At 39.8% G+C, this 24,845-nt stretch overlaps 1 protein-coding gene across 9 annotated transcripts in view; it reads right to left on the reverse strand.

Moving 5' to 3' along the window:
* Positions 1–24,845, reverse strand: part of Ho (Heme oxygenase) — a 43,773-nt gene that overhangs the window by 13,787 nt on the left and 5,141 nt on the right. For 5 of the 9 annotated variants that reach the window (XM_072301281.1, XM_019044232.2, XM_072301290.1 and 2 more), the window contains exon 2: positions 12,492–12,631. In XM_072301281.1, the coding sequence (XP_072157382.1) occupies positions 12,492–12,546 (55 nt within the window). In that variant the 5' untranslated portion in view covers positions 12,547–12,631. Of the gene's footprint in view, positions 1–12,491; positions 12,632–12,786; positions 12,984–24,845 lie in introns of those variants that run through there. The other 4 variants (XM_072301264.1, XM_019044229.2, XM_019044233.2 and 1 more) reach the window with 3 other exon arrangements.

A 24,845-nucleotide genomic window follows, 5' to 3' on the forward strand; every position in this document is an offset into this window, starting at 1 on the left:
TGCTTGTTCTCTCGTTACTAACTCAATATGGATGAGGTCCTTGTTTATTCTTTGGATCGTTTTCAACCCTGAGATTTTAAATTTATATAGGAACTCTCCAATGAGGGTTGGGTGTTTATTACCGATACCAGGTTTACTAATAGCTACCATAAAGGGTCCTGTTGCATCTTCTTCGTAACGAATGTCATTTAATCTTTTTATAATGAAAGCATTACGATTACCTGTAGATTGAGGGGCCGCAGATTAATTGTTATTATTAGTAGGGCTTTGAGTAGTTTGATCATTATTATTGTTGTTTCTACTAGTTAAATGCTGGGGATCAGGGTTGCCCCCAGGATCTGGGGTTTTTTCTTGATCAGGCATAATGAGGTATAAGAAAAAGGACTTACATAATTGGTAACGGATTAGGTGATTAGGATCATCTTTGAGGTTAAGTACAGCACAAATGTGATGAAGAGAGAAAGAAAAGTTAAGATGAAAACGGAAGGAAACGAACGAAGGAACACTTCTTGGGAAAAGTCCTAGATAGAAGAACAAAACCAACAGAAGCAAAGCTTTTCGAAAAAATAAACTAAATACTGAAATTACGAAAGAGAAAAATCGAAACGATCACAACGAACCTAAAAATACTTCGAATAATGAACCTCTATCTATGCCAATCTCTCTGCGTAGCCAATGAGAATTAGGCATTACGTCAAGTGACCCAACTTTGTCACGATTTTCATATTGACCTGCGGTTTTTTTTCTGTGACATACAGGGTGTGCCAAAAATATGGATCCTTCTTATTGATGTCTCGAAAACGATTACGGATAATTGACTTGCGGGTTGAACGAAACTTCCTTCAAAAAAGGTAGGCCGCTTTCGAGGGGGGGCGGGAGGGGGGGGGGTCGGGGGTGTGACGGTAATTTTTCCCGTCTCTTAAGTTTCGAATAAGTAATCACATAGGTGTTTAATTTTAAACCATGCCCAGATTTAATGATAAGTAAAAATTTCGATGGCTACAGCTGCCGCAAGTGATTACGACAGTAGCGCATTCTGTAGGGACGGTGAAGTAGTCGGGTACAAGAGGTTCCAGAACGCTCCGCGAGAGCGCTCGAGTGGCGCGCGGCGGCCGACCGGTGTACTGCAGTACTCCGCTACTTCACCGTCCCTACAGAATACGCTACTGTCGCAATCACTTGCGGCAGCTGTAGCCATCGAAATTTTTACATATTATCATTAAATCTGGGTACGGTTTAAAATTAAACAAAATTTCCTAGGTAATTACTTATTCGAAACTTAAGTGACGGGAAAAATTACCGTCACAGGGGGGTCGTTACTTCTTTGCCTCGCGCCCGGGAACAACTTTTAAATTTAAAATGGGAACTCTCTTCGCCTGATACTTCGTAGAAGTCATACCAAAAATACGTGATATCCTTCCAAAAAAACAAAAATATGATTTTTGTACAAAATTTCGGCCCAATCCAAAAAATGTCACTAATTACCAAAAAAAAAAAAAAAAAAAAAAAAAAAAAAAAAAAAAAAAAAAACCAGGCACCCAAAAATATGATGGCAATACCGTTTGGATTCATCATTTAAAAGGAAATGATATCAAAACGGCCCAATTTTCTCTTTCATGCCCATGCAATATACCATACACCCCAACGTTTTTCAAAAAACAAAAACATTTAATACCTTTAAGGTATGATGACTTGAACACATTTATTTGATCCATCGCTTTAAAGGGGTATGATATCAAATCGGCCCAACTTCTCTGAAATGTACCCATCTCTGATCAATAACTTTGTCCAGACCTTCCATCCCCGAGGAGACACTGAACATTACTTGACCCTTAGTATATGTCCTTGTTTAGATGCCAAAGAGGTCCTTATGAGAACTGTAATGAATTTTTTTTCTTTAAAGAGATAAAAAACAAAAAACCGTCATATAATTGAAAAAAAATTCGAAGAAAAAAAAAGGAATGGGCCGGCCGGCACGTACAAAAAAAGCGGGGAAAAGTAGATACATTGGTATGCCCCAACACTTTGGCATGGGTGACCGACCCGGTCTTGCCAACATCCATGAACTTGTTAAGAGAGAAGCATTTTAAGTAGGACTTAGGAGGCACATAATATTCGCAATAATACGCCAAGGTTCAGCAGTTTGTAAGGCGTTCTATCAGAAACAAACAAGGAACATGGCATGGCTTGAAAGTTGTTAAGTTGTTCACTCATGTGTGAATATCTTTCAGTCTATCTTTCAATGACGATTTCAAGAAGGATTGATCCTCTTTTTGACGATGATACTTGTTCATGTATATGCAAGAGAGACGATAATCACCCTACTATCTACCACTCGTATGTACGGCCGGCCGGCCCATTCTTTTTTTTTTCTTCGAATTTTTTTTCAATTATATGACGGTTTTTTGTTTTTTATCTCTTTAAAGAAAAAAAATTCATTACAGTTCTCATAAGGACCTCTTTGGCATCTAAACAAGGACATATACTAAGGGTCAAGTAATGTTCAGTGTCTCCTCGGGGATGGAAGGTCTGGACAAAGTTATTGATCAGAGATGGGTACATTTCAGAGAAGTTGGGCCGATTTGATATCATACCCCTTTAAAGCGATGGATCAAATAAATGTGTTCAAGTCATCATACCTTAAAGGTATTAAATTTTTTTTTTTTTTTGAAAAACGTTGGGGTGTATGGTATATTGCATGGGCATGAAAGAGAAAATTGGGCCGTTTTGATATCATTTCCTTTTAAATGATGAATCCAAACGGTATTGCCATCATATTTTTGGGTGCCTGGTTTTTTTTTTTTTTTTTTTTTTTTTTTTTTTTTTTTTTTTGTAATTAGTGACATTTTTTGGATTGGGCCGAAATTTTGTACAAAAATCATATTTTTGTTTTTAAGGTTAGACCATTCACTTGTTGCACGTTGAAGCGAAATTTTTAATTTCGATTGCATCGAATCCACACGTCTCTTGGTAATCTCATTTGTCATTACTATTCTCACTCAAATGCCTGAGGATAGTAATGATTCCGCAGGGTCACAGTCACCCTCGATCCATGATCAAATTTCTCTGTTAACGAAGCTGGTTACACAGCTTACGAAACTCCAGTTTTCTCAACAGGCTGGATTCTTAAATTGGCCTCCCCGATTCAGCTTTGAATCCTATAATCTAAATTCACCTGAATTACTAGATGACTACCTACTTGGATCGGTTTAAGCTTCAGTTAGGTCAGTGTAAAGTACCTTAAAAAGAATTGACAGCAAATCTGCGTATTCAAAAGGGGGCAGAGCTCAACTCCACTCTCGGAGACCTTGCTTACCCCTGTGAGGTTGAATCACTGTCCTTTGAACTGATTTGTACTATGCTTCTTGATCATTTTGTTAAGAAAAAGAATAAATACACAGAAGCTATCAATTTTTGTAAAGTCTTCCAGAGAGATGGAGAAAAAGTTCATGAATTTGCAGCTCGTCTTAAAGCGGCAGCAAGATTTTGTCAATTCGATGATTTTTACTTTCTCGCTCCCCTAGGATAGAGAGGAAGTATTGTCATCCTCCAAGAAAAAAAAAGTTGAAATTTCATCATTTCTAGACGTTTTAAGGTCCCAGGAGTCAAAATAACCATACTTGAAAAAATGTGTGTCCGTCCGTCCGATGCCCCCAAATCTGTGTACAGCGATATCTCAGAATCTATCTGTTCAATTTCATTCAAAATTCTCACAGAACACCATATCTATGGTCTCCTTATGCACGTCAAACGATTTTGGGGTACGCTAAAATTTGGGGGGGGGGGGGCTAGGGTCAAATTGGGTTAAAGGTCCATTTTCAGCAGAATAACACGGAAAGCTCATTTTGAGGGACTGTAAATTTTGAAAAATGCCTTTAATTCTTTAAAAGTGGGCATCAAGCACATCACCTGAGTCATTAATTTAAGTTCCTAAAAGATCTTTGGACTAAACTCAGAATTCAAGGGATTACGAGGCTTAAAAGTAGGGCACTTTGCTCCGCGACATCACACAAACAGCTCATTTTCAAAGACTGTAAATTTGAAAAAAAATGCCTTTAATTCTTCGAAAGTTGGCATAAGAGCACCACCTGGTTCATTAATTTAAGTTCCTATGAGGTCTTTGGACTAACCTAAAAATTCAAGGGTTACGCGTCATATAGCGAGGAGAGCACTTCGGTCACACGGAAGGCTCATGGACTGTAGATTTTGAAATAAATGCCTTTAATTCTTTGAAAGTTGGCTCAAAAGCACCATCTGAGTCATTAATTTAAGTTCCTACAGGATCCTTGGACTAATCTCATAATTGCAGAGGGGCCGATAGGAAACGCTCAATTCTCCGATAAATGAGTCGGAACGCTTCTAGATAATAACAGCAAACACTTTGCGTCAGGTGAAACCTAGGAATTCAAATGCGTTATATAATGCATCATATACTATTTCCAAAATTACTCCACAGGTATACACCAAGCAAAATTAGACAACTAATTAGGTACTTACATTATACAGGGTGTCTCACGAAAAACGAGCCATCTTGAATATCTGCCGAACGCGTCGGAATTTCGAAAAACGGTAAAAGACGTGTTCGCTTATATTGAGGGGGACACCTTTTGGCGTATTTGACATTTTCCCAAATCGCGAGAGGGGCGCGGGGCGGGGGGTGCCCCACCCGTAAGTCAAACTTTTCAAATGGCACCCCTACTTTTTTATTTCAGAAATCAATTCTACGCAAAAAACAAGCCACCCTGTCCAAACCGAATGTAAATCGGACAATTTTTCTGTGATTGACCGAGTTTGAAACATTTTTTTAATGCTCTTTTCAAAAATTTCCCACGCCCAATGGAATTGCTGTATCAAACCAAACTCTCCGCCAAAACAATTCTTAAACATTGCACTTTTGATAAAAAAATAAAAAAAATCTGCTGCACTCGAAATCCGGAGCACGCGGAGCCCTTCTTTGCAACATTAAAATTCGTTATACCGAACATTTCCGAGGGGCGCTCATCGGGAGGGAGTAGTAAGTTTTAGACAAGAATTATTAATCTTTTTTCTGAAGCATAAGAAACCGTGTCCATGAAGAAGCAGATAAGTAGGAAAAAAAATGGATTAGCTTTTTTTTTGGGGGGGGGGGGGGGGGGTCAATGACTTGAGCCGGACCTTGATACTTCTGAGGACGCTATTTTTCCGTGGTGCGTTGTTTTTCTACTTAACTGCTTCTTCATGGACACGGTTTCTTATGCCTCAGAAAAAAGATTAATAATTCTTATCTAATACTTACTACTCCCTCCCGATGAGCGCCCCTTGGAAATGTTCGGTATAACGAATTTTAATGTCGCAAAGAAGGGCTCCGTGTGCTCCAGATTTCGAGTGCAGCAGATTTTTTTTTATTTTTTTATCAAAAGTGCAATGATTAAGGTGATTCGATGGACGCCATATTTTGTGTCAGAACGGCATGCGATATATCGCATCAATCGGTTCCATTTTTTCAGCTACTCGTCATTTTTCTCCAATTTTGAGATCGCAATTCTGTTGTCAGGAGACTAAAGCACTCACTTACCAATTTTAACAAAGAAATTCAACGTAATAAAGGCGTGGTTTTTTTAGAGAGAAAATATCGCATTCCAGTGCAGTTTCGATAACAGTATCGAATGCGATATTTTCTCTCTAAAAAAACCACGCCTTTATTACGTTGAATTTCTTTGTTAAAATTGGTAAGTAAGTGCTTTAGTCTCCTGACAACAGAATTGCGATCTCAAAATTGGAGAAAAATGACGAGTAGCTGAAAAAATGGAACCAATTGATGCGATATATCGCATGCCGTTCTGACACAAAATATGGCGTCCATCGAATCACCTTAAGAATTGTTTTGGCGGAGAGTTTGGTTTGATACAGCAATTCCATTGGGCGTGGGAAATTTTTGAAAAGAGCATGAAAAAAATGTTTCAAACTCTGTCAATCACTGAAAAATTGTCCGATTTACATTCGGTTTGGACAGGGTGGCTTGTTTTTTTGCGTAGAATTGATTTCTGAAATAAAAAAGTAGGGGTGCCATTTGAAAAGTTTGACTTACGGGTGGGGACCCCCCGCCCCTCGCCCCTCCCGCGGTTTGGGAAAATGTCAAATACGCCAAAAGGTGTCCCCCTCAATATAAGCGAACACGTCTTTTACCGTTTTTCGAAATTCCGACGAGTTCGGCAGATATTCAAGGTGGCTCGTTTTTCGTGAGACACCCTGTATACTATGAATCATCGAATCTAACGCAAGAACTGACACTTAGATCTTTATTAGAAACTAATATGTTTGTTGTTAATGAATTTAGAATCCCGGCAGATTCCATCTTTCGCGGTTCCTTTTTACGAGGTACTGAACACAAATATAATATAATAATACTGCACAAACATGATTGATTTTATGGTTGATATTAAAGGGGGTTATAACCCGTCTAGGTTTGTTGACGTTTGTCGACGTTGTTGTTGTTGTTTAAGTACACAGGTATACGAGCAGCAAGGAGATGGCGCTCTCTATTGTTTTCGCTTTGAATAACGGGGATACGCGGTAAGTAGAGTACCTATATTGAGAGAGTATGGCCACTGGTAGAGTACCTATAGAAAGAGAGTATGGCCACTTGAGTTACCACCTCTGATTGGCTCAGCCATCTTAGGCTGAATGGAGCTCTTAGGACCCAAAAATGGCGGACGCCATAAGTTAATGTAATGCAAAATGACTCAAAATGTAGTTGTCTTTGCTTATCGTAACGAGAAATTTACCAAAATGCACTATTGCGACCTCGTTACAAATTTTTAAGGCTAATCGTGTGCAATTTTCGAGAAAAATTATCTTGGATGTAGTAAGGTTGGCAGCGAGTGTGGTTGGTGATATCCGTCAAAAGTTGGCAATAACCCCCCTCCCATCCGCAAAAACCAAAACAAAGCACCGCCATTTTTGGGTCCTAAGCCTCTCCATGGGACCCAGTGGCCATACTCTCTCAATATAGGTACTCTAGCCTAGAGTCCCTTTATACCCAGAGTTACGACAACTCACTTTTGGTTGGGCCAGGATTGGGCTGAAAGTGGCCTAAAAAAAAATCCAATTCTGATTGGTTCTCGCTCATGGAGGCCGAAACTAGTGCACCAAGATGGCGGTACCTCGTATGTGAAAAAGAATAATGAAAATATTACCTAATTGTGGTTTATCAAGAGTAAATTGTTATTGCCATCGGTCCAAAATGAAAATAGATTAAGAAATTATTCACAAACCAATCTCATTTTCTTTTTAATTGATCAATTTGTTGATGTTGTTGTTTCTGTGTGACAGACATCGCAGGATTCCTGATCCTTATCCCCCAATATCGTTCGTTTGAGTGCACTAGTTTCGGCCTCCATGGCCAGCCAAGGTCGGCTGCCAGTCAGCTGATAATCGAGTTGTCGTTACTCTGGGTATAAAGGGACTCTACTCTAGCCACTGGGCCCCATGGAGAGGCTTAGGCATGGACCAAGAGAATAAATAAGGACTCCCAACTCCCTATTGAAACCTGTGTTAAAAACCGTTACCGCGCGCTTGCAGCGAACCTGGCAGAGGGTGCGGTGAACTAACGCCACAATGGTCCACGATCGTACCTCTAGAGTATGTTATTCCATGCAATGTTCTTTGTTTATCTACGATTTATTTATTTGTTTAGATACTTTAATACACTTTACTTTCGCAAACTAATGAAATAGTATAGATACACTAGGGGGCTACGCCCCCTGGCCGCTGCGCGGGCCAACCCCCTGAAGGCGCTCCGCGCCATCAATGGGCCGCGAACCTAATTTTACCCTCCCATCAGTGTTAATTTTATTTTTCCCCTAAACAATTACGATATGAGGTATACTTTAATTTTAAACTTTACTTAAAATTACATTAAAATTAAAAAGACGCGTTTTGGAATGACTGCTTGATGAAATATTGCAGTAAAACAATGAACAATGATAGTCAGGTAATAATTAAGATTTCATGAGTCGGGGATCGAACCTACACCGAGTTCAAAGTGGACGCATTCGACGTCTTAGACGACTCGGTCACCGCATTGCGTGAGGGTTTTGGTGCGAATCTTGTGTGGATAAGTGTAGAGCTGATGCGCAGGCTACACAGCTACTGCGCAACCTCCTCGACCACAGCGCATCCTCCCGCGCATAGCGGTAGCAGTACCGGAGCATTCTATAAACTCACTCACTTTTATAACGTAATTTTAAAAAAACCTGGGTCCTTTTTCCAAAATCTGATTACAGCGGGCTCATCTAGGGCCTATTACCCGTCGATTTACGCAAAAATCATGGAAATTGGCCCGGTTGAACGCTCAAACGAACTATGACAAAAAGTATAAATTTACATTGTTTAAATGGGAGAATTCGCAACTTTACCACGTAATATAAAAAAACCTGGGCCATATTTTGAAAATCTGAAAAGAGTTGGCTTGTCTAGAGACAATTGCCCGTCGATAACCGCAAAAATCATGAAAATCGGCCCGGTAGAACGCTGGAACTAAGCGTCACCAGTTTCGCAAAATTAGGAGGTCTTGGAGCTTATAGTATAGATACCTTCTGCAGAGGTCAATGCGAAAGACTTTGATTTGCAGTATCTTATCAAAACACGAGCAAAGATGATTCAGTCAACTTCTGACGCAGAATCAAAGAGACTTGCTAATAATCAAATTAAAGGTAATGCTTAAAGTCAAGTATCTTTGATTTTGTGACACTCAGTTGATTTTTATCAGTACAACACTGTTTCTCACTAAAAAGATTTCACTTAACAGAGAAGCGCCTTCGGCTAAAAGTACAATCCTGATTCCTGCTGCACACGACATACACACTTTCTTTGGCTTTCTCAACAGCAGTTGCTGCTGAGTAAAACGGTTAGAATAAACACTTCACATTATTACCAGTTTATGTACCCGAAGACTGACGAAGATTGAAATGAAAATGGGAAACTTTTCACACTAAACTCTTCAAAGCTGCAGGGCGACCACGAGGATACGAGGATCTAGAAACTTCTATGAGCACTACTGAGTGATAACTTAAGCCTAAATAGGTGGTGCATGGAAATATAAACAGGAGGACCCAATCATCGGTTTAGTTCACTGCACCCTCTGCCAGGGCCAGGGAGCGCTGATGTCAGCGCTAACCGGAGTTGGGGGTCCTTATTTATTCTCTTGGTCCATGGCTTAGGACCCAAAAATGGCGGTGCTTCGTTTTGGTTTTTGTGGATGGGAGGGAGGTCATTGCCGACTTTTGACGGTTATCACCAACCGCACTTGCTGCCAACCTTACTACATCTAGGATAATTTTTCTCAAAAATTGCACACGATTAGCCTTAAAAATATGTAGGTAAAGAAGTCGCAATAGTGCATTTGGGTAAATTTCTTGTTACTGTAAGCAAAGAAAACTACATTTTGAGTCATTTAACATTACATTAATTTATGGTGTCCGCCATTTTTGGGTCCTAAGGGCTCCATTCAGCCTAAGATGGCTGAGCTAATCAGAGGTAGTAACACAAGTGGCCATACTCTCCCATTCTCTCAATATAGGTACTCTAGCGGTAAGGAGATGGCGCTCTTGGCGGGCGTGTGGTGAACCTTCCAGCAGGTAGATTCGCCCGCCAAATTTAATTTGATATCATGCTCTATGCCAGTTCTGTGGAAGAAATGTTTCACATTTTAGCCAAGGTTCTGGATCGCCTAGAAAATATTGGTATCAAGCTCAACCGACCCAAATGTCAGTTCTTGCTAGACTCTGTTGAATTTCTGGGCCATAGGATCGACCATAGACTCCTCAAACTGGACAAACACATTGATGCTATAGTAAACGCTGAAAAACCTCAAGACGCTGATGAAATCCGAACATTTTTGGGTAAAGTGCCCTACTACCATTCTTTCTTACCAGAACTCTCCACAATCACTCGTCCTTTCAGAGAAATACTGAAACATAAAATTTTCACCTGGACTCAAGAAGGCCTTGCTGCTTTCAACAAACTGAAGGAAATTTTGATCTCTGATCAAGTGTTGACTCCTTAATATGATCCAAAACTACCGATTACATTAGCAGTCAGTGCCAGTCCCTTCCCTTTAGGCGCAGTGTTATCACACTCCCTACTGAATGAAACGGAGAGACCCATTTCATATGCCTTCGCAGAGAGGCTCAACCTTCGCAGAGAGGCTCACCGACCCAGTCAACTTCGGATTCTAGCTCTTCACCCGATGTTTCATCACAACATCTCAAGTCACTGATTAGTCAACATTCAGAATCCTCGAGTCAATCTATTAACGTTACTCCTAAAAATGTACCTATATCGAAACCCAACAAAGATCGAAGTAGAGGGGTTTCTAAAGCCACCAAAAAACAATTTTCAGTTAAACCTGGTGTATCGACTTTTGGTCGCATTGTAAAACCTAAGGAAACATACTACCCAGAGTAATGAATTGAATTATTATTCTTTCACTGTAACACCGTTAAATAATTGTCTTATTATTATTTTTTTTTTTTTTTTTTTTTTTTTCTGTTTTATTAGAAGAAATTTATTCACATAGATTTTTTTCTTCGCAATTCTGCAGAGATTGTGGTATCTGTCAAGTTGGTAGTATGTATTCCTACGGAGATTTGCCCTAATAGGTAGTGAAGCCTGAGTTGGATTCTTGTAAGCTTATCAATAAAATGTGATCTTCTCCTTGGACCAGTGTCTTACTTTTCACCTTTTCCTTCAAAGGCATCTTTTGCGATATTATAGCAGGGAGTGGTGAGCTCAAAATAAACTCTCCAGCTTCCGAGTAATTCTTAAGTAGAGCTCTTGCATTCTTCTAAGATTTGCGATTTTAGTGTTAACCTGCATGTGAAGGATTATGATGATGCTACCTATATCTTTTCTCTGGAACTGATTCCAAGGCTCAAGAAGGTTTTAAGTGGAGGCCATAAAGGAGGGGATCGCTCACGCTACAGTGAGAGTCCACTCCTTAATGCAGTCACACTCACTATGCACAGATATTAAACATGTTTACGGACACGTTTACAAGAGCCTCAAATCACAGAGAGGACTACCCAGCTACGATGGATTTCCAGCGATTCCCAGGGTACGTTTCATGAATCATTCATGTTTTAATTGGTACCTAGATCGTTTCTCTGCACAAGACCGGAAGGTAAGTATCCACTTATATTTTAGGTTAACTTCATACCATCCTTGTAGGAATTTTCTCTCTAAAAACAGAATTGCTTTAGCGTTCCATTCATCCAAAATAAAACTTCAATTCTTAAATCAAATCCACATCTAAAATGGTTCCAGGACTTTATGTCCACTAAATTCATAAGTCCACCGCCTTTATGTCCATTTTGAATGTCCAAAAAATTTATGTCCGCCACATTTATGGCCACAGTATTATATGTCCACAGTATTTTAAATAAAATATTACCTACACAATGAAGAAAATATGATGTAATGGATTAGGTTTGTGGGTCTCAAAAAATTTTCCAACTTACATTGCTAGGTGAAAACCACATGTATGCGGAGACTTCAGATCAGCTAAGATCTCAGATCAGCGGAGATCATCTTCGTCCTCGACAATTTCATGGGGATTTACTTTGATACGGTGGGCTAAACCTCGAAGATATGTGCGAATTTGATTATTTTTGTATGTCTCGTAGGTCCTAACCATCTCTTTTATTCTTCTCAAATTGGTTACGTATTTTCTCTTGATCGGATGTTTAATTCTTGAATGCCCTGCAAGCAGTTGTGTTATGAGGCCAGAATTATTTGACTCGTCCTTCCGCAAGAAGTCCATGAATTTCCAGATGTTTGGGTGATGAGTGGCGACTTTTTTCTGAAAACCAGAATGCCACCCTTCAATAGAATTGGTGGTTCGCATTACTCCGGCTCTAACAGTCTCAAATACATTCCAAAGTTCTGGAGGAAAGCGAGGTGGCACCATCCTTCTCCTCCTTGCAACGTCTCGTAAATAATTTCTATCGAAGTAATCAAGAAAATCATCCAGCTCGTCTCCTTCATTTTTACGCCAATTTTACGCCGGAAATTTAGATACTTCTTGAGCAATACTTTCCCTCCTAGTCCTTCATTTTCTATGGCAACGCATATCAGCTGAATTGACTATTAACATTAACCTTCAAAAGCGTTACCGAGCTTCTGCTATGCAATAGGTCCTTTCGAACACACATTAGCTTATATTGGGCTTACCGCGGTATGTAAATACTGTGGACTTAAAATACTGTGGCCGTAAATGTGGTGGACATTAATTTTTTGGACATTCAAAATGGACATAAAAGTGGTGGACATTAATTTTTTGGACATTCAAAATGGACATAAAAGCGGTGGACATACGAATTAGTGGACATATAGTCCGTGAACCTCTAAAATAGAGAATTCTTTATACCTACAAAACTTTCCATCTAGATGGTTTGCTCATGCTTAGGGCTCCATTAATTAATAAAATCTGTATGAACAAATAAGGTACTTACTACCTACCGAGAAATAATTTTGCATTGACGAGAGCATCACTGACTGCATGAACATCTTTTGTGGCTTTTCTCATTTGCAGAGAGAAAAGAGATCGCTTGCTTGATTGACTCGGAGAAGCCATGAATCTTGACAAAATTTACTGAAAAATATGAAATATATCTTGAAGATATAGTAAAACTGATGTAAAAGAGATCGGTTATCAAGTAAAAAAAAAAAAAAAACTGAAGTCAACTTCGAAGTTGAAAGACTTGGATAATTGTGAGATGCCGAAATATTTGAAAAAATGTTACTTACCTACGAAAGGAAAAAATTATGCAAGTTTCTAGATTCCACTTAAATATTCTAAAAAATTAAAGATAGAAGAGCTCATCTCAACTTTAAAATTTTCAAATGTTACGAGTTTCAAATGAAAGCAACAGGTTTAAAAAATCAGAGGAGCCTTAGGGGAGAGGCGGGCAACGTGGAACGGGCGGGCAAAGTGGAATTTGACCTTTTAAAAAAATCTGTCCGTCCTATGGCGACCCTGGTGGTTGAAGTTAAAACTAGAGAGAGTATCAGTCTATTAGAAACTGTTTCTATATGCAAAAAACAATAACATAACCAATAAAAAATGACGTCAATAGAAAACCGGTCCTTCGCAAATAGTCCAGGTTCTTATGTACTCCCGTGGAACGGTAAGTGAAGCAAGTGTGGAATATATCTTAATCTCTTCATTTCGATGCGTAAAAAAAGAATTTCGATGTTGTCAAGCTCAATTTTGCGTCTAACCCCCCAAAATCAAGATGGCGGCCAAAATGGGGGCTCGGGGGGTGAAAATTATGGAATTTGATTTTGATGTCATGATTGGGGTCAATTCTTATGTAAATTTGGTCGTAGAATCCGAATTTGAGGTCCAAAATACTTTCCGACTCAAAGGGATGCCCCAAATCCAAGATGACCGCCAAAATCTCCAAGATAGGGTCAAAACTGCGATACGTATGTAAAAGTGCCAAGTAGGGTGTCCTTGGTAGGGTTCTTTGGGTCGTAGATTTCACTTATGATGTCAAAAACTTACCACGGATCCATTGAAGCCCAAAAAAATCAAAATGGCGGCCAAAAGGGCTGCCGTTGCGGGGTGAAATATTTTGTTGAGGCAAATATCGTCGAATGAGGTGTCACTGTATAGGTTTTTTGGGTCGTAGATTCCAAAAATGAGGCCCAAATAACAAAGTAAGCTGATAGAAGTTCTCCAAAAGCCAAAATGGCGGCCATAATGGTTGCCGCCCAGGCATTGAACGCGTTTGAACAGTAGCGTGTCCCATTTTGGACGTTACAAAAAAAAAAAATTGCGAGATCCAACAGAGATACCTGCCAAAAAGTTGTCTCATAGTTAGAAAAAAAGCACAAAAAATCTCAGGGTCGTAGCTAAAGTTTGAGTGGTCCCGCAAGGTACTTAAGATGTTTCACCGATTTCTCATCTTGGCAATCTTGGCGATCATGCAGATTTTTTTTTCGGTAAATGCAATCGAGGTAAAAAGTCGCAAATGCGGATAATGAGACTTCTGATACTATATTTTAAGAGAAAAATAACGGTTTGGACCCACGAGGATCAGAATCCCTCGTTCTTAGCTCTCAAAATGCAAAAATCAGCGATTTTAGCATTTTGTAGTCAAACCGCTGCTCGACCGTCGCTCGACTTAAATGTCGCGGCATTTGACGCGCTGTTTCACAATGATCCTATTGTAGGCGAGTAAAAAGTCCTTCAAGTATGTTCATTAGAGGTGTAAGAGGGTCACTTTGGCCATTTTTTGTTGCTTTTAAACATTGAGCTCATTGTTTAAAATGTTTTTTTTTTTTGTTAATATAATTTTCCTGTTTTTCATCATTTTTTAAAATGGTTTAAAAAGGGCGACTCATCTTACACCAAAATTGAACTCCTTTGGCAAACAATGTAAGTAGATGGTCAAATACTTCCTCTAAAAAAGTTTTTGGATTCAAAGCCTCCCAAAAAAGCCGATGTTGCCATATTTTATCCCCGGAAAACACAAAAAACCGAGTACCTATTTCAGTATTTGGAGGCTGTTCCTCACCGAGCTCATTGAGCAAATTTCAGCAAACCTTGAATTTTCATACGCTATGACCACATTACTAGTGATTATGTACATGTGTTTATCTATACAGCCTCCCACCGCGGCGCGACGTTGCCACATACCATCGATAAAATTCGATAGAAATCCGCGTTTCCTTAGATTTGAGCCATTTTTCGGATATTGCACATGGTATACATATGGGTCATTCCACGTCAACGCAACCAAGCTCGGAACCCGACCCCCTCCGATTTGGCTGAAAATTGGTATACGGGATATTAAGAAAGAATTTTGAAGGGTTTTCCCATCTGACGCCCCGTTCGCGAGATATCACCCCCCAAAGATGGGGTGAATTTTAGCGGTATTCACAACAGCCCGTTTTAGCGATTCTCATTTTCTCGACTTCCCTCTCTTTGACTCTCCATAGCGAGACTCTTTATCAATCCATCATGTTTTGAAAGAGTGTTACTAGACCATTTTTTCATGTAGATTCTGAATATGCCATCGAAATTGAGCTGAAAATTATTTAAATGGCCTTAATTTAGGCTTTTTTAAAATTTACTATTTTTTTGCCATTCAATGTTCAAACTGAATTATCCAAAATACAGTCTCTCCGATTTTCGATTTTTTTGTTTTATACTTCAAGCTTAAGATATATACTTTTGGTTGATATACTTTTTTCAATTGCTATCGGACGGTTAAGGGCCTAAAAAAATTCAAATGGGCCAAAAGAATGTCAAAAATTGGTAAAAAAAGACGAAATTATCGGCAATGTGTGAATACTTCATAGAACAGTGCATAGAGCGCGCTAAATATGCTCGTATAAGTAGAGTAACATCCTCGAATTCTTTTTTAGGGGGCCCGGCCCTTCCCGCATTGCAGGGTCCAGCCCTACCTTCTTCAGGACCCAGCCCCACCTTCTCCAGGGCCCAGCCCTATGTGGTTAGTGCTCGGCCTCGCCTCAGGTAGGACTGGGCCCTGAGGCAGGTAGGGCTGAACCTTAACTTCAGCATGGGCCTGCCCCTTCGATGTTTAGGTGAAGCAATTTTACCCACCCCGGGTGTAGGGCCGGCCCTGCCTCGCAGGTCCCAACCCTAAAATCGTTTTTTCTGTGGAGATAGAAGGGCATCATACCTTGTGCCAATATCCATTATTTCAAGACCCTGCGCTTATTGACGACCCATTTCTTACGATTTCTAGTCATGATGTTTGTGCGCGACGATGCGACTTTCAAACATTGACCGTGATCTGAGGACCGAAAATAAACAGTGCCACATTTCAAAATCACGGGTTCTCAATGCTGAATTTTTGCCCACCCTTAAACCTAACGCTCCCCCCAGCCCTGTCCTTTTGGACGGGTACCGATTGCTAAGAATACTGCCTCGTAATTTCCCCATTTTTTTCTCAAACCGCAAAGTGGAAATTCCTCTACCCTCCCAAAGTCCTTCAAGGAGTTTGCACTCCCTAAGATTAGGAGACATCACAAACATCATGCTTCGAATTCGTAAGAAATGGGTCGTCAATAAGCGTAGGATCTTAAAATAATGATTATTGCCACAAGGTATGATCCCCTTCCAGCTCTGAATACTGCATTTTAAGTTTTACATAAGTATTCCATGTGCCATATCCGAAAAAATGGCTCAAATCTAAGGAAACGCGGATTTCTATCGAATTTTATCGATGGTATGTGGCAACGTCGCGCCGCGGTGGGAGGCTGTATAGATAAACACATGTACATAATCACTAGTAATGTGGTCATAGCGTATGAAAATTCAAGGTTTGCTGAAAGAGCCTCGCCAAGTTTCGCCCCTTTTTTTTATACCCGAGTTGGTCAACCGGACACGGCTCAAACGAAAGCTCATGGTAAGGCAAACTTCCACCAAAAGTTTCAACTTGAAGTGAAACCTCGTTTAGGCTGTACAGCGTTGCCAATTTTCCATTTTTATGCGCTAAACTCACGAAATACTGAATCGTCATGGTTCAACAGACTATTATACCCGAGTTGGTCAACGAGACAAGGCTCAAACAAAAGCTTATGGTAAGGCAAACTTCCAGGAAAAGTTTCAACTTGAAGTGAAACCTCGTTTAGGCTGTACAGCGTTGCCAATTTTCCATTTTTATGCGCTAAACTCACGAAATACTGAATCGTCATGGTTCAACAGACTATTATACCCGAGTTGGTCAACGAGTCAAGGCTCAAACGAAAGCTTATGGTAAGGCAAACTTCCGGGAAAAGTTTCAACTTGAAGTGAAACCTCGTTTAGGCTGTACAGCGTCGCCAATTTTTCATTTTTATGCGCTGTACTCACGAAATACTGAATCATGGTTCAACAGACTAGTATACCCGAGTTGGTCAACGAGACAAGGCTCAAACAAAAGCTTATGGTAAGGCAAACTTCCGGGAAAAGTTTCAACTTGAAGTGAAACCTCGTTTAGGCTGTACAGCGTTGCCAATTTTCCATTTTTATGTGCCAAAATGAAGGAATTCGGGACTAATAGTCCAATGCATCATAATTAAACAGACTAGTGCATCGGAAGAGAAAACGAATTTTTAAGTCTATATTACCATTTTAAGGCAATTTAACGATAAAATGATGAGTTTTTCAGCTCCAATTTGAAGATATTTTTGAGAAGCAAAACGTGATTTTAGTGGTTTTCTCTTTTGGGAGGCGTCTCGTCGTAAAATAAATGTACACAATTTGGCAACGTTACTCTGAACTTTCCATTTTTGCCTTGAACAGAAATCATATACTATGCCATGGTGAAATTCAGTCATCAGAATGACATGAATGCCTTGGAAATTACGTTATCGAAGCATTCACGTGAGAAAATCTTTAATTTTTGTAAGAAATTAAAATATACTTGGCAACATTGCGTTCGGAATTCAATTTTCTCCGTCTGTAGCGTTCATTTACTATCGAGGCGTAATGTTTAGCCCATACTCATCAAAGTTATAGCCCATGAAGGTACGTTTTCCGCCAAAAATCTCGGAAAAAACCCTAATTTTATGTTAAACAAATTAATAATAAATGGGCAACACTGCTTCGAAAAGTTCACGATGGCCTTCAGTTGCGCTTCTATTCGATCTCATGTTAGTATTCAGCTCGTAGACCGATGCACTAGTCTGTTTAATTATGATGCATTGGACTATTAGTCCCGAATTCCTTCATTTTGGCACATAAAAATGGAAAATTGGCAACGCTGTACAGCCTAAACGAGGTTTCACTTCAAGTTGAAACTTTTCCCGGAAGTTTGCCTTACCATAAGCTTTTGTTTGAGCCTTGTCTCGTTGACCAACTCGGGTATAATAGTCTGTTGAACCATGACGATTCAGTATTTCGTGAGTACAGCGCATAAAAATGAAAAATTGGCGACGCTGTACAGCCTAAACGAGGTTTCACTTCAAGTTGAAACTTTTCCTGGAAGTTTGCCTTACCATGAGCTTTCGTTTGAGCCTTGTCTCGTTGACCAACTCGGGTATAATAGTCTGTTGAACCATGACGATTCAGTACTTCGTGAGTTTAGCGCATAAAAATGGAAAATTGGCAACGCTGTACAGCCTAAACGAGGTTTCACTTCAAGTTGAAACTTTTCCTGGAAGTTTGCCTTACCATAAGCTTTTGTTTGAGCCTTGTCTCGTTGACCAGCTCGGGTATACTAGTCTGTTGAACCATGATGATTCAGTATTTCGTGAGTACAGCGCATAAAAATGAAAAATTGGCGACGCTGTACAGCCTAAACGAGGTTTCACTTCAAGTTGAAACTTTTCCTGGAAGTTTGCCTTACCATGAGCTTTTGTTTGAGCTTTGTTTCGTTGACCAGCTCGGGTATAATAGTCTGTTGAACCATGACGATTCAGTATTTCGTGAGTACAGCGCATAAAAATGAAAAATTGGCGACGCTGTACAGCCTAAACGAGGTTTCACTTCAAGTTGAAACTTTTCCTGGAAGTTTGCCTTACCATGAGCTTTCGTTTGAGCCTTGTCTCGTTGACCAGCTCGGGTATAATAGTCTGTTGAACCATGACGATTCAGTATTTCGTGAGTTTAGCGCATAAAAATGGAAAATTGGCAACGCTGTACAGCCTAAACGAGGTTTCACTTCAAGTTGAAACTTTTTGTGGAAGTTTGCCTTACCATGAGCTTTCGTTTGAGCCTTGTCTCGTTGACCAACTTGGGTATAATAGTCTGTTGAACCATGATGATTCAGTATTTCGTGAGTTTAGCGCATAAAAATGGAAAATTGGCAACGCTGTACAGCCTAAACGAGGTTTCACTTCAAGTTGAAACTTTTGGTGGAAGTTTGCCTTACCATGAGCTTTCGTTTGAGCCGTGTCCCGTTGACCAACTTTGGTGTACTAGTCTACTTATGCACCGGACTAATAGTCCAATATCCTTGATTTTAGCACATGAAACTGGAAAATTGGCAACGCTGTACAGCCTAAACCAGGGGTCACTTCAAGTTGAAACTTTGCATGGAAGTTTGCCTTACCATAGGCTTTCATTTGAGCACTGTCCGGTTGACCAACTCGGGTATAAAAAAAGGGGCGAAAAAACACCACTTTTTGGCGAGGCTCTTTGCTCAATGAGCTCGGTGAGGAACAGCCTCCAAATACTGAAATAGGTACTCGGTTTTTTGTGTTTTCCGGGGATAAAATATGGCAACATCGGCTTTTTTGGGAGGCTTTGAATCCAAAAACTTTTTTAGAGGAAGTATTTGACCATCTACTTACATTGTTTGCCAAAGGAGTTCAATTTTGGTGTAAGATGAGTCGCCCTTTTTAAACCATTTTAAAAAATGATGAAAAACAGGAAAATTATATTAACAAAAAAAAAAAAACATTTTAAACAATGAGCTCAATGTTTAAAAGCAACAAAAAATGGCCAAAGTGACCCTCTTACACCTCTAATGAACATACTTGAAGGACTTTTTACTCGCCTACAATAGGATCATTGTGAAACAGCGCGTCAAATGCCGCGACATTTAAGTCGAGCGACGGTCGAGCAGCGGTTTGACTACAAAATGCTAAAATCGCTGATTTTTGCATTTTAAGAGCTAAGAACGAGGGATTCTGATCCTCGTGGGTCCAAACCGTTATTTTTCTCTTAAAATATAGTATCAGAAGTCTCATTATCCGCATTTGCGACTTTTTACCTCGATTGCATTTACCGAAAAAAAAATCTGCATGATCGCCAAGATTGCCAAGATGAGAAATCGGTGAAACATCTTAAGTACCTTGCGGGACCACTCAAACTTTAGCTACGACCCTGAGATTTTTTGTGCTTTTTTTCTAACTATGAGACAACTTTTTGGCAGGTATCTCTGTTGGATTTCGCAAATTTTTTTTTTTTGTAACGTCCAAAATGGGACACGCTACTGTTCAAACGCGTTCAATGCCTGGGCGGCAACCATTATGGCCGCCATTTTGGCTTTTGGAGAACTTCTATCAGCTTATTTTGTTATTTGGGCCTCATTTTTGGAATCTACGACCCAAAAAACCTATACAGTGACACCTCATTCGACGATATTTGCCTCAACAAAATATTTCACCCCGCAACGGCAGCCCTTTTGGCCGCCATTTTGATTTTTTTGGGCTTCAATGGATCCGTGGTAAGTTTTTGACATCATAAGTGAAATCTACGACCCAAAGAACCCTACCAAGGACACCCTACTTGGCACTTTTACATACGTATCGCAGTTTTGACCCTATCTTGGAGATTTTGGCGGCCATCTTGGATTTGGGGCATCCCTTTGGGTCGGAAAGTATTTTGGACCTCAAATTCGGATTCTACGACCAAAATTACATAAGAATTGACCCCAATCATGACATCAAAATCAAATTCCATAATTTTCACCCCCCGAGCCCCCATTTTGGCCGCCATCTTGATTTTGGGGGGTTAGACGCAAAATTGAGCTTAACAACATCGAAATTCTTTTTTTACGCATCGAAATGAAGAGATTAAGATATTTTCCACACTTGCTTCACTTACCGTTCCACGGGAAGCTTTTTTTGAACATAAGAACCCGGACTAAAATTTGTTTCGCGCCCGTGAAAACTTATGGGGCCACGAGCAAAGTGGAATGAGCGGGTAAAGTGGAATTTGATCATTTTAAAAATCTTATTCGTCCTTCGGTGCTTGAAATCGAAACTAGAGAGGGTCTTTGTCCCCTAGAAACTGTTTTTATGCAAAAAGAACAACATAAGCAATTATAAATCACGGAAGTAACCAGCCGACCCTCGCCAGATTTGTTGCACACTCGTGAGAGCTTGTTCGTTTTTAGAAGTGTCAAATTAATAAATCCATGAATCCTACTTAATCAGTAATTGCTCTAGTTTCGATTTCAAACACAAAATTTAACTGAATCGGTTTCTCCTTTTAATTATTAATATAATTTCAAGGAGCGGTGTCTCGAATTCCACTTTGCCTCTTTTTTGTATCTAATTTTTTTGGCGCTTTTTGAAAACTTTTTCGGCTTCTTTCACCTTCTTTTGATAAAAAAGCGAAGAAACTTCAATTATAAATAAACATAATGTTTGAGGTAGTTAAAATAAATTTTCTGTATCGCGTTGAAAAAGTGTTCCACTTTGCCCGGCTCTCCCCTATCTGCCACTTGGGGCTAAAAGCATTCAATGAAATTGATAATAATATGGATCTTTCAGAAAAACCATTGCTTGTACTAATTCTCATCAGTCTCAGGGCTCAAAAAACCCCATCGATGTGGAGAATCAATGCTCAAATGTTAAAATCAAAGCTCAGCCCTAAAATCTTGGTCTTCAGTGCTAGAGGCATGCTGCCAGACTCATAGACGGCTTGGGGGATCGCAAGATCTGTCCCATTAGTCAGCCTATGGAGCCAAAATGTGTTTTACCTAGCTAGGCTAGATGGGCACAGTGCTCATCATATTCTTTAAATTTATTTGATAACTGAGGGGTTCTTTGGAACAGGGGCGTACAAGACTTGTAATACTGCTGAAATTGTGCAACTTAGTGCATCGCTTCTAGTTGAACAGTTTGAAAGGCCGCCTGGGTTATTCCACGTCAAGTGTATCAGGCTCCCCAGATAACATCGAACGTTTCAGCAACGTAGAAATCAACGTAGACCTTGAAACATTCCGGGAACGTTTACAATTTCTACGTAGTAATCAACATGGAAGAACAGGGGTGCTCCGAAAACGTCTCACTGGCGACGTAACAGGAACGTGGAAAGGAACGTTGCTCTGTAAACCTAACCTAAAAAGTTAAAATCGCTCTTTCGCCGTTTCGCTGTCTACGCTTCCGGGACGTATAATTCAACGTATAGTCCAAAACACGTTGTACTAGAAAAGGCAGCACAGGCAGGACACAGGCCAGGAGCGCCCACTAGGTGACGCTGCATTTCGCGGCGCAGATTACTCAAAAAGTCTACAGCGCATGCGCAGCCCATGTCGGCACCAACCAAGTTCCTGGAATCAGTCTGATCAGCAAAGGTTGCAACTGCTCGAGAGAGTCCGCCATTTGTTATCTTGATATTGCAGTGATTTTCGCAGTTTAATGTTGTGCTTGAAGTGATGCTTACCTATACCTCCGTGTTTTACATACATAAAAGTTCGTTAATTATCTGGTTTGCACTTACTTGTCTATTTCTAATTCTGTATCTCAAGTCAATGTCCACAATTTTAACCCATAGACCTCATGTTCTACTCTAAAACTGAAAGTGCTTATTCCTCCTCTAGTACGTACACCTAAATGAAAGTCGTGCCTATGAAGTGAATGATAGTATTTTAATTAATCGTCATTTATCGCAAATAAGTAGATAATTAACGAAATTTTCTAATCGTAAACACGTTAGGAGGGAAAGAGACGCACAAACTGTGAAAAGCCCAAAAATGAATGCCACACTATGTTTTGCGAATAAAATGGATTCTAATGTTACTGCACGTCCCTGCAATGTAGGCACTGCAACGTTCCTGCGACGTGGACACTGAAACGTTCCTGTAAACGTTGTCGCTTACAACGTTTACACGGGAACGTTCCGGAAACGATACTTAATACATGGACATCCACGTAGAGTTACACGTTGCTTTCCACCAGTGTTCCAACCCCACGAGCGCCATGTCGCCAAATGCTCCTAAAAAATCGGCCACGGCCCCTAAAAAATGAAGACCCTGCGCCAAACGTGGCTCCTAAAAAATTGTCGCAATCCTAAATTACGGTTTGATGATTTCAAGATTTTTGTCAGTCAGCCTGGACTGAACGCGCATAGCAAGCAGTTGCGCGCGGAACTTCGTCGCGGCAGCGGCTCAGCAGATCGAGAATCGTACTACTTATCGTACATACTATAGAATCGTTCTACTACTTTTCATAATAGGAAGTCAGAAAAAGTATTATTTAATTGAACAAACTTGAAGTAAACTAAAAGCTCCTTGTTTTAAATCGGAATATCATGCCTTTGGCCTTTCCCTTTCCCAAGTAATGGCTGCGAGCTGCAACTTGCAAGTCCTGTAACTGTGTATCTTGCGTATAACTTTTCACTAAATGCGTCGTGATATATTGGCAAAAATTCAATTTGGCCCCTAAAAAATCTTCAATGGCCCCTAAAAATAGAACTTGATGGGCCGAACGGCTCCTAAAACTTGGAGGTGAAGTTGGAACACTGCTTTCCACGTGGAAGGTTTCACGAGAAACGTGGAATTCTACGTTGTTGTCAACGTTGAAATTATTATCTGGGTCGGAACCCGACCCCCTCCGATCTGGCTGAAAATTGGTATACGGGGTCTTTACATCATTCTAAGAGACTGATTTTAAGGATTTTTCCATTCGACGCTCCGTTCGCGAGATATCGACCCCCAAAGATGGGGTGAATTTTAGCGATATTCAAAAAAGCCCGTTTTAGCGATTCTCATTTTCTCGACTTCCCTCTCTTTGACTTTCCATAGCGAGACTCTGTATCAATCCATCATACTTTGAAAGAATGTTTCATGAGCCCTTTCCACACGTTGCAAGTTTTGCTGCAAGTGAGCCGAAAGTGGGAGTCATCACTCATCGATGATCGTGAAATTTGCGGGCGGGACGCAAATTTCACGATCATCGATGAGTGATGACTCCCACTTTCGGCTCACTTGCAGCAAAACTTGCAACGTGTGGAAAGGGCTTAGACTAATTTTTCATGTAGATTCTGAATATGCCATCGAAATTGAGCTAAAAATTATTTAAATGGCCGTAATTTAGGGTTTTTTAAAATTTACTATATTTTCGCCATTCAATGTTCAAACTAAATTATCCAAAATACAGTCTTTCCGATTTTCGAATTTTTTTTTTTATACTTCAAGCTTAAGATAAATACTTTTGGTTAGTATATTTTTTTCAATTGCTATCGGACGGTTAAGGGCGTTATTGATAGGATTATTATTTTTAATGATAGGAGATTCCGGGGGCCTATGTTTGTTGTAATGAGGCAATAAAGCTTCCGCTGCCACCTAGCTGCTGTAACCTCTCTTACTCTTGTCATTGTCATGTTCAGACCGGAATAAAAAGGCTCCCTTTTCATACTCCGTATTTTATCACTTTACTTATTTATTAAATAGCTCAACAATGTTAAGTTGAGGTTTTTGTGGTGGGTTTTTTACATTTTTGTTTATCAGCATTTGGGTTTCAGTTTTAGTACCTATTTTGTCTAGTTAGCGGGTTGATAGAAGGTGTTGGAATTGACAGTCTATTTTGGGAGTTTTTGTTAGTTAGTTGATGAGGAATTGGGCTTTTGAGATATTGGACTAAAGGGGTTTTATGTTTACGGGTAGGTGATATGGATTCTTTAGTTAGATTTTTATCTGTTTGATTAGAACTATTTTTATGTTGTCTCGAATCCATTAGTCGGAGGGAAGAGTTAGAACTTTAATGGATATATCTTTTTTAATTAAAGAATTTCCATTGTTGGGTTGACTATTCATTATTGTTCTGGCGTATGGTTGGTTTAATTTGCTATTTTTATATTCTGGATTAGTATTGGGTTTATTGTTATTTTGGGTAGAATTACTTTTATTTGATTTTATCAGAGGAAAATATTTTGATGTAGGGGGTTGGGTGGTGCTATAATGGGTTACAGATGTGCCCGTGATTGCGATCCAGTGAAAAATTCCTGCGATTACTTGGTCGTGTTTGGTTCGAGACAACAAAATATTTCTGTTTTTTCTTGTTTTTATTTACGCGATTCTGTACAACCAATGAAAAGCAACTTCCAATTTTAGGTTAGAAAACAGAGTCGTATTTTGTTTGGAGGCAACACTCACAACATGTTGTAAAAACGAGCA

Source organism: Bemisia tabaci, chromosome 1 (genome assembly GCF_918797505.1).
Source record: "Bemisia tabaci chromosome 1, PGI_BMITA_v3".
Taxonomy (NCBI): Eukaryota; Metazoa; Arthropoda; class Insecta; order Hemiptera; family Aleyrodidae; genus Bemisia; species Bemisia tabaci.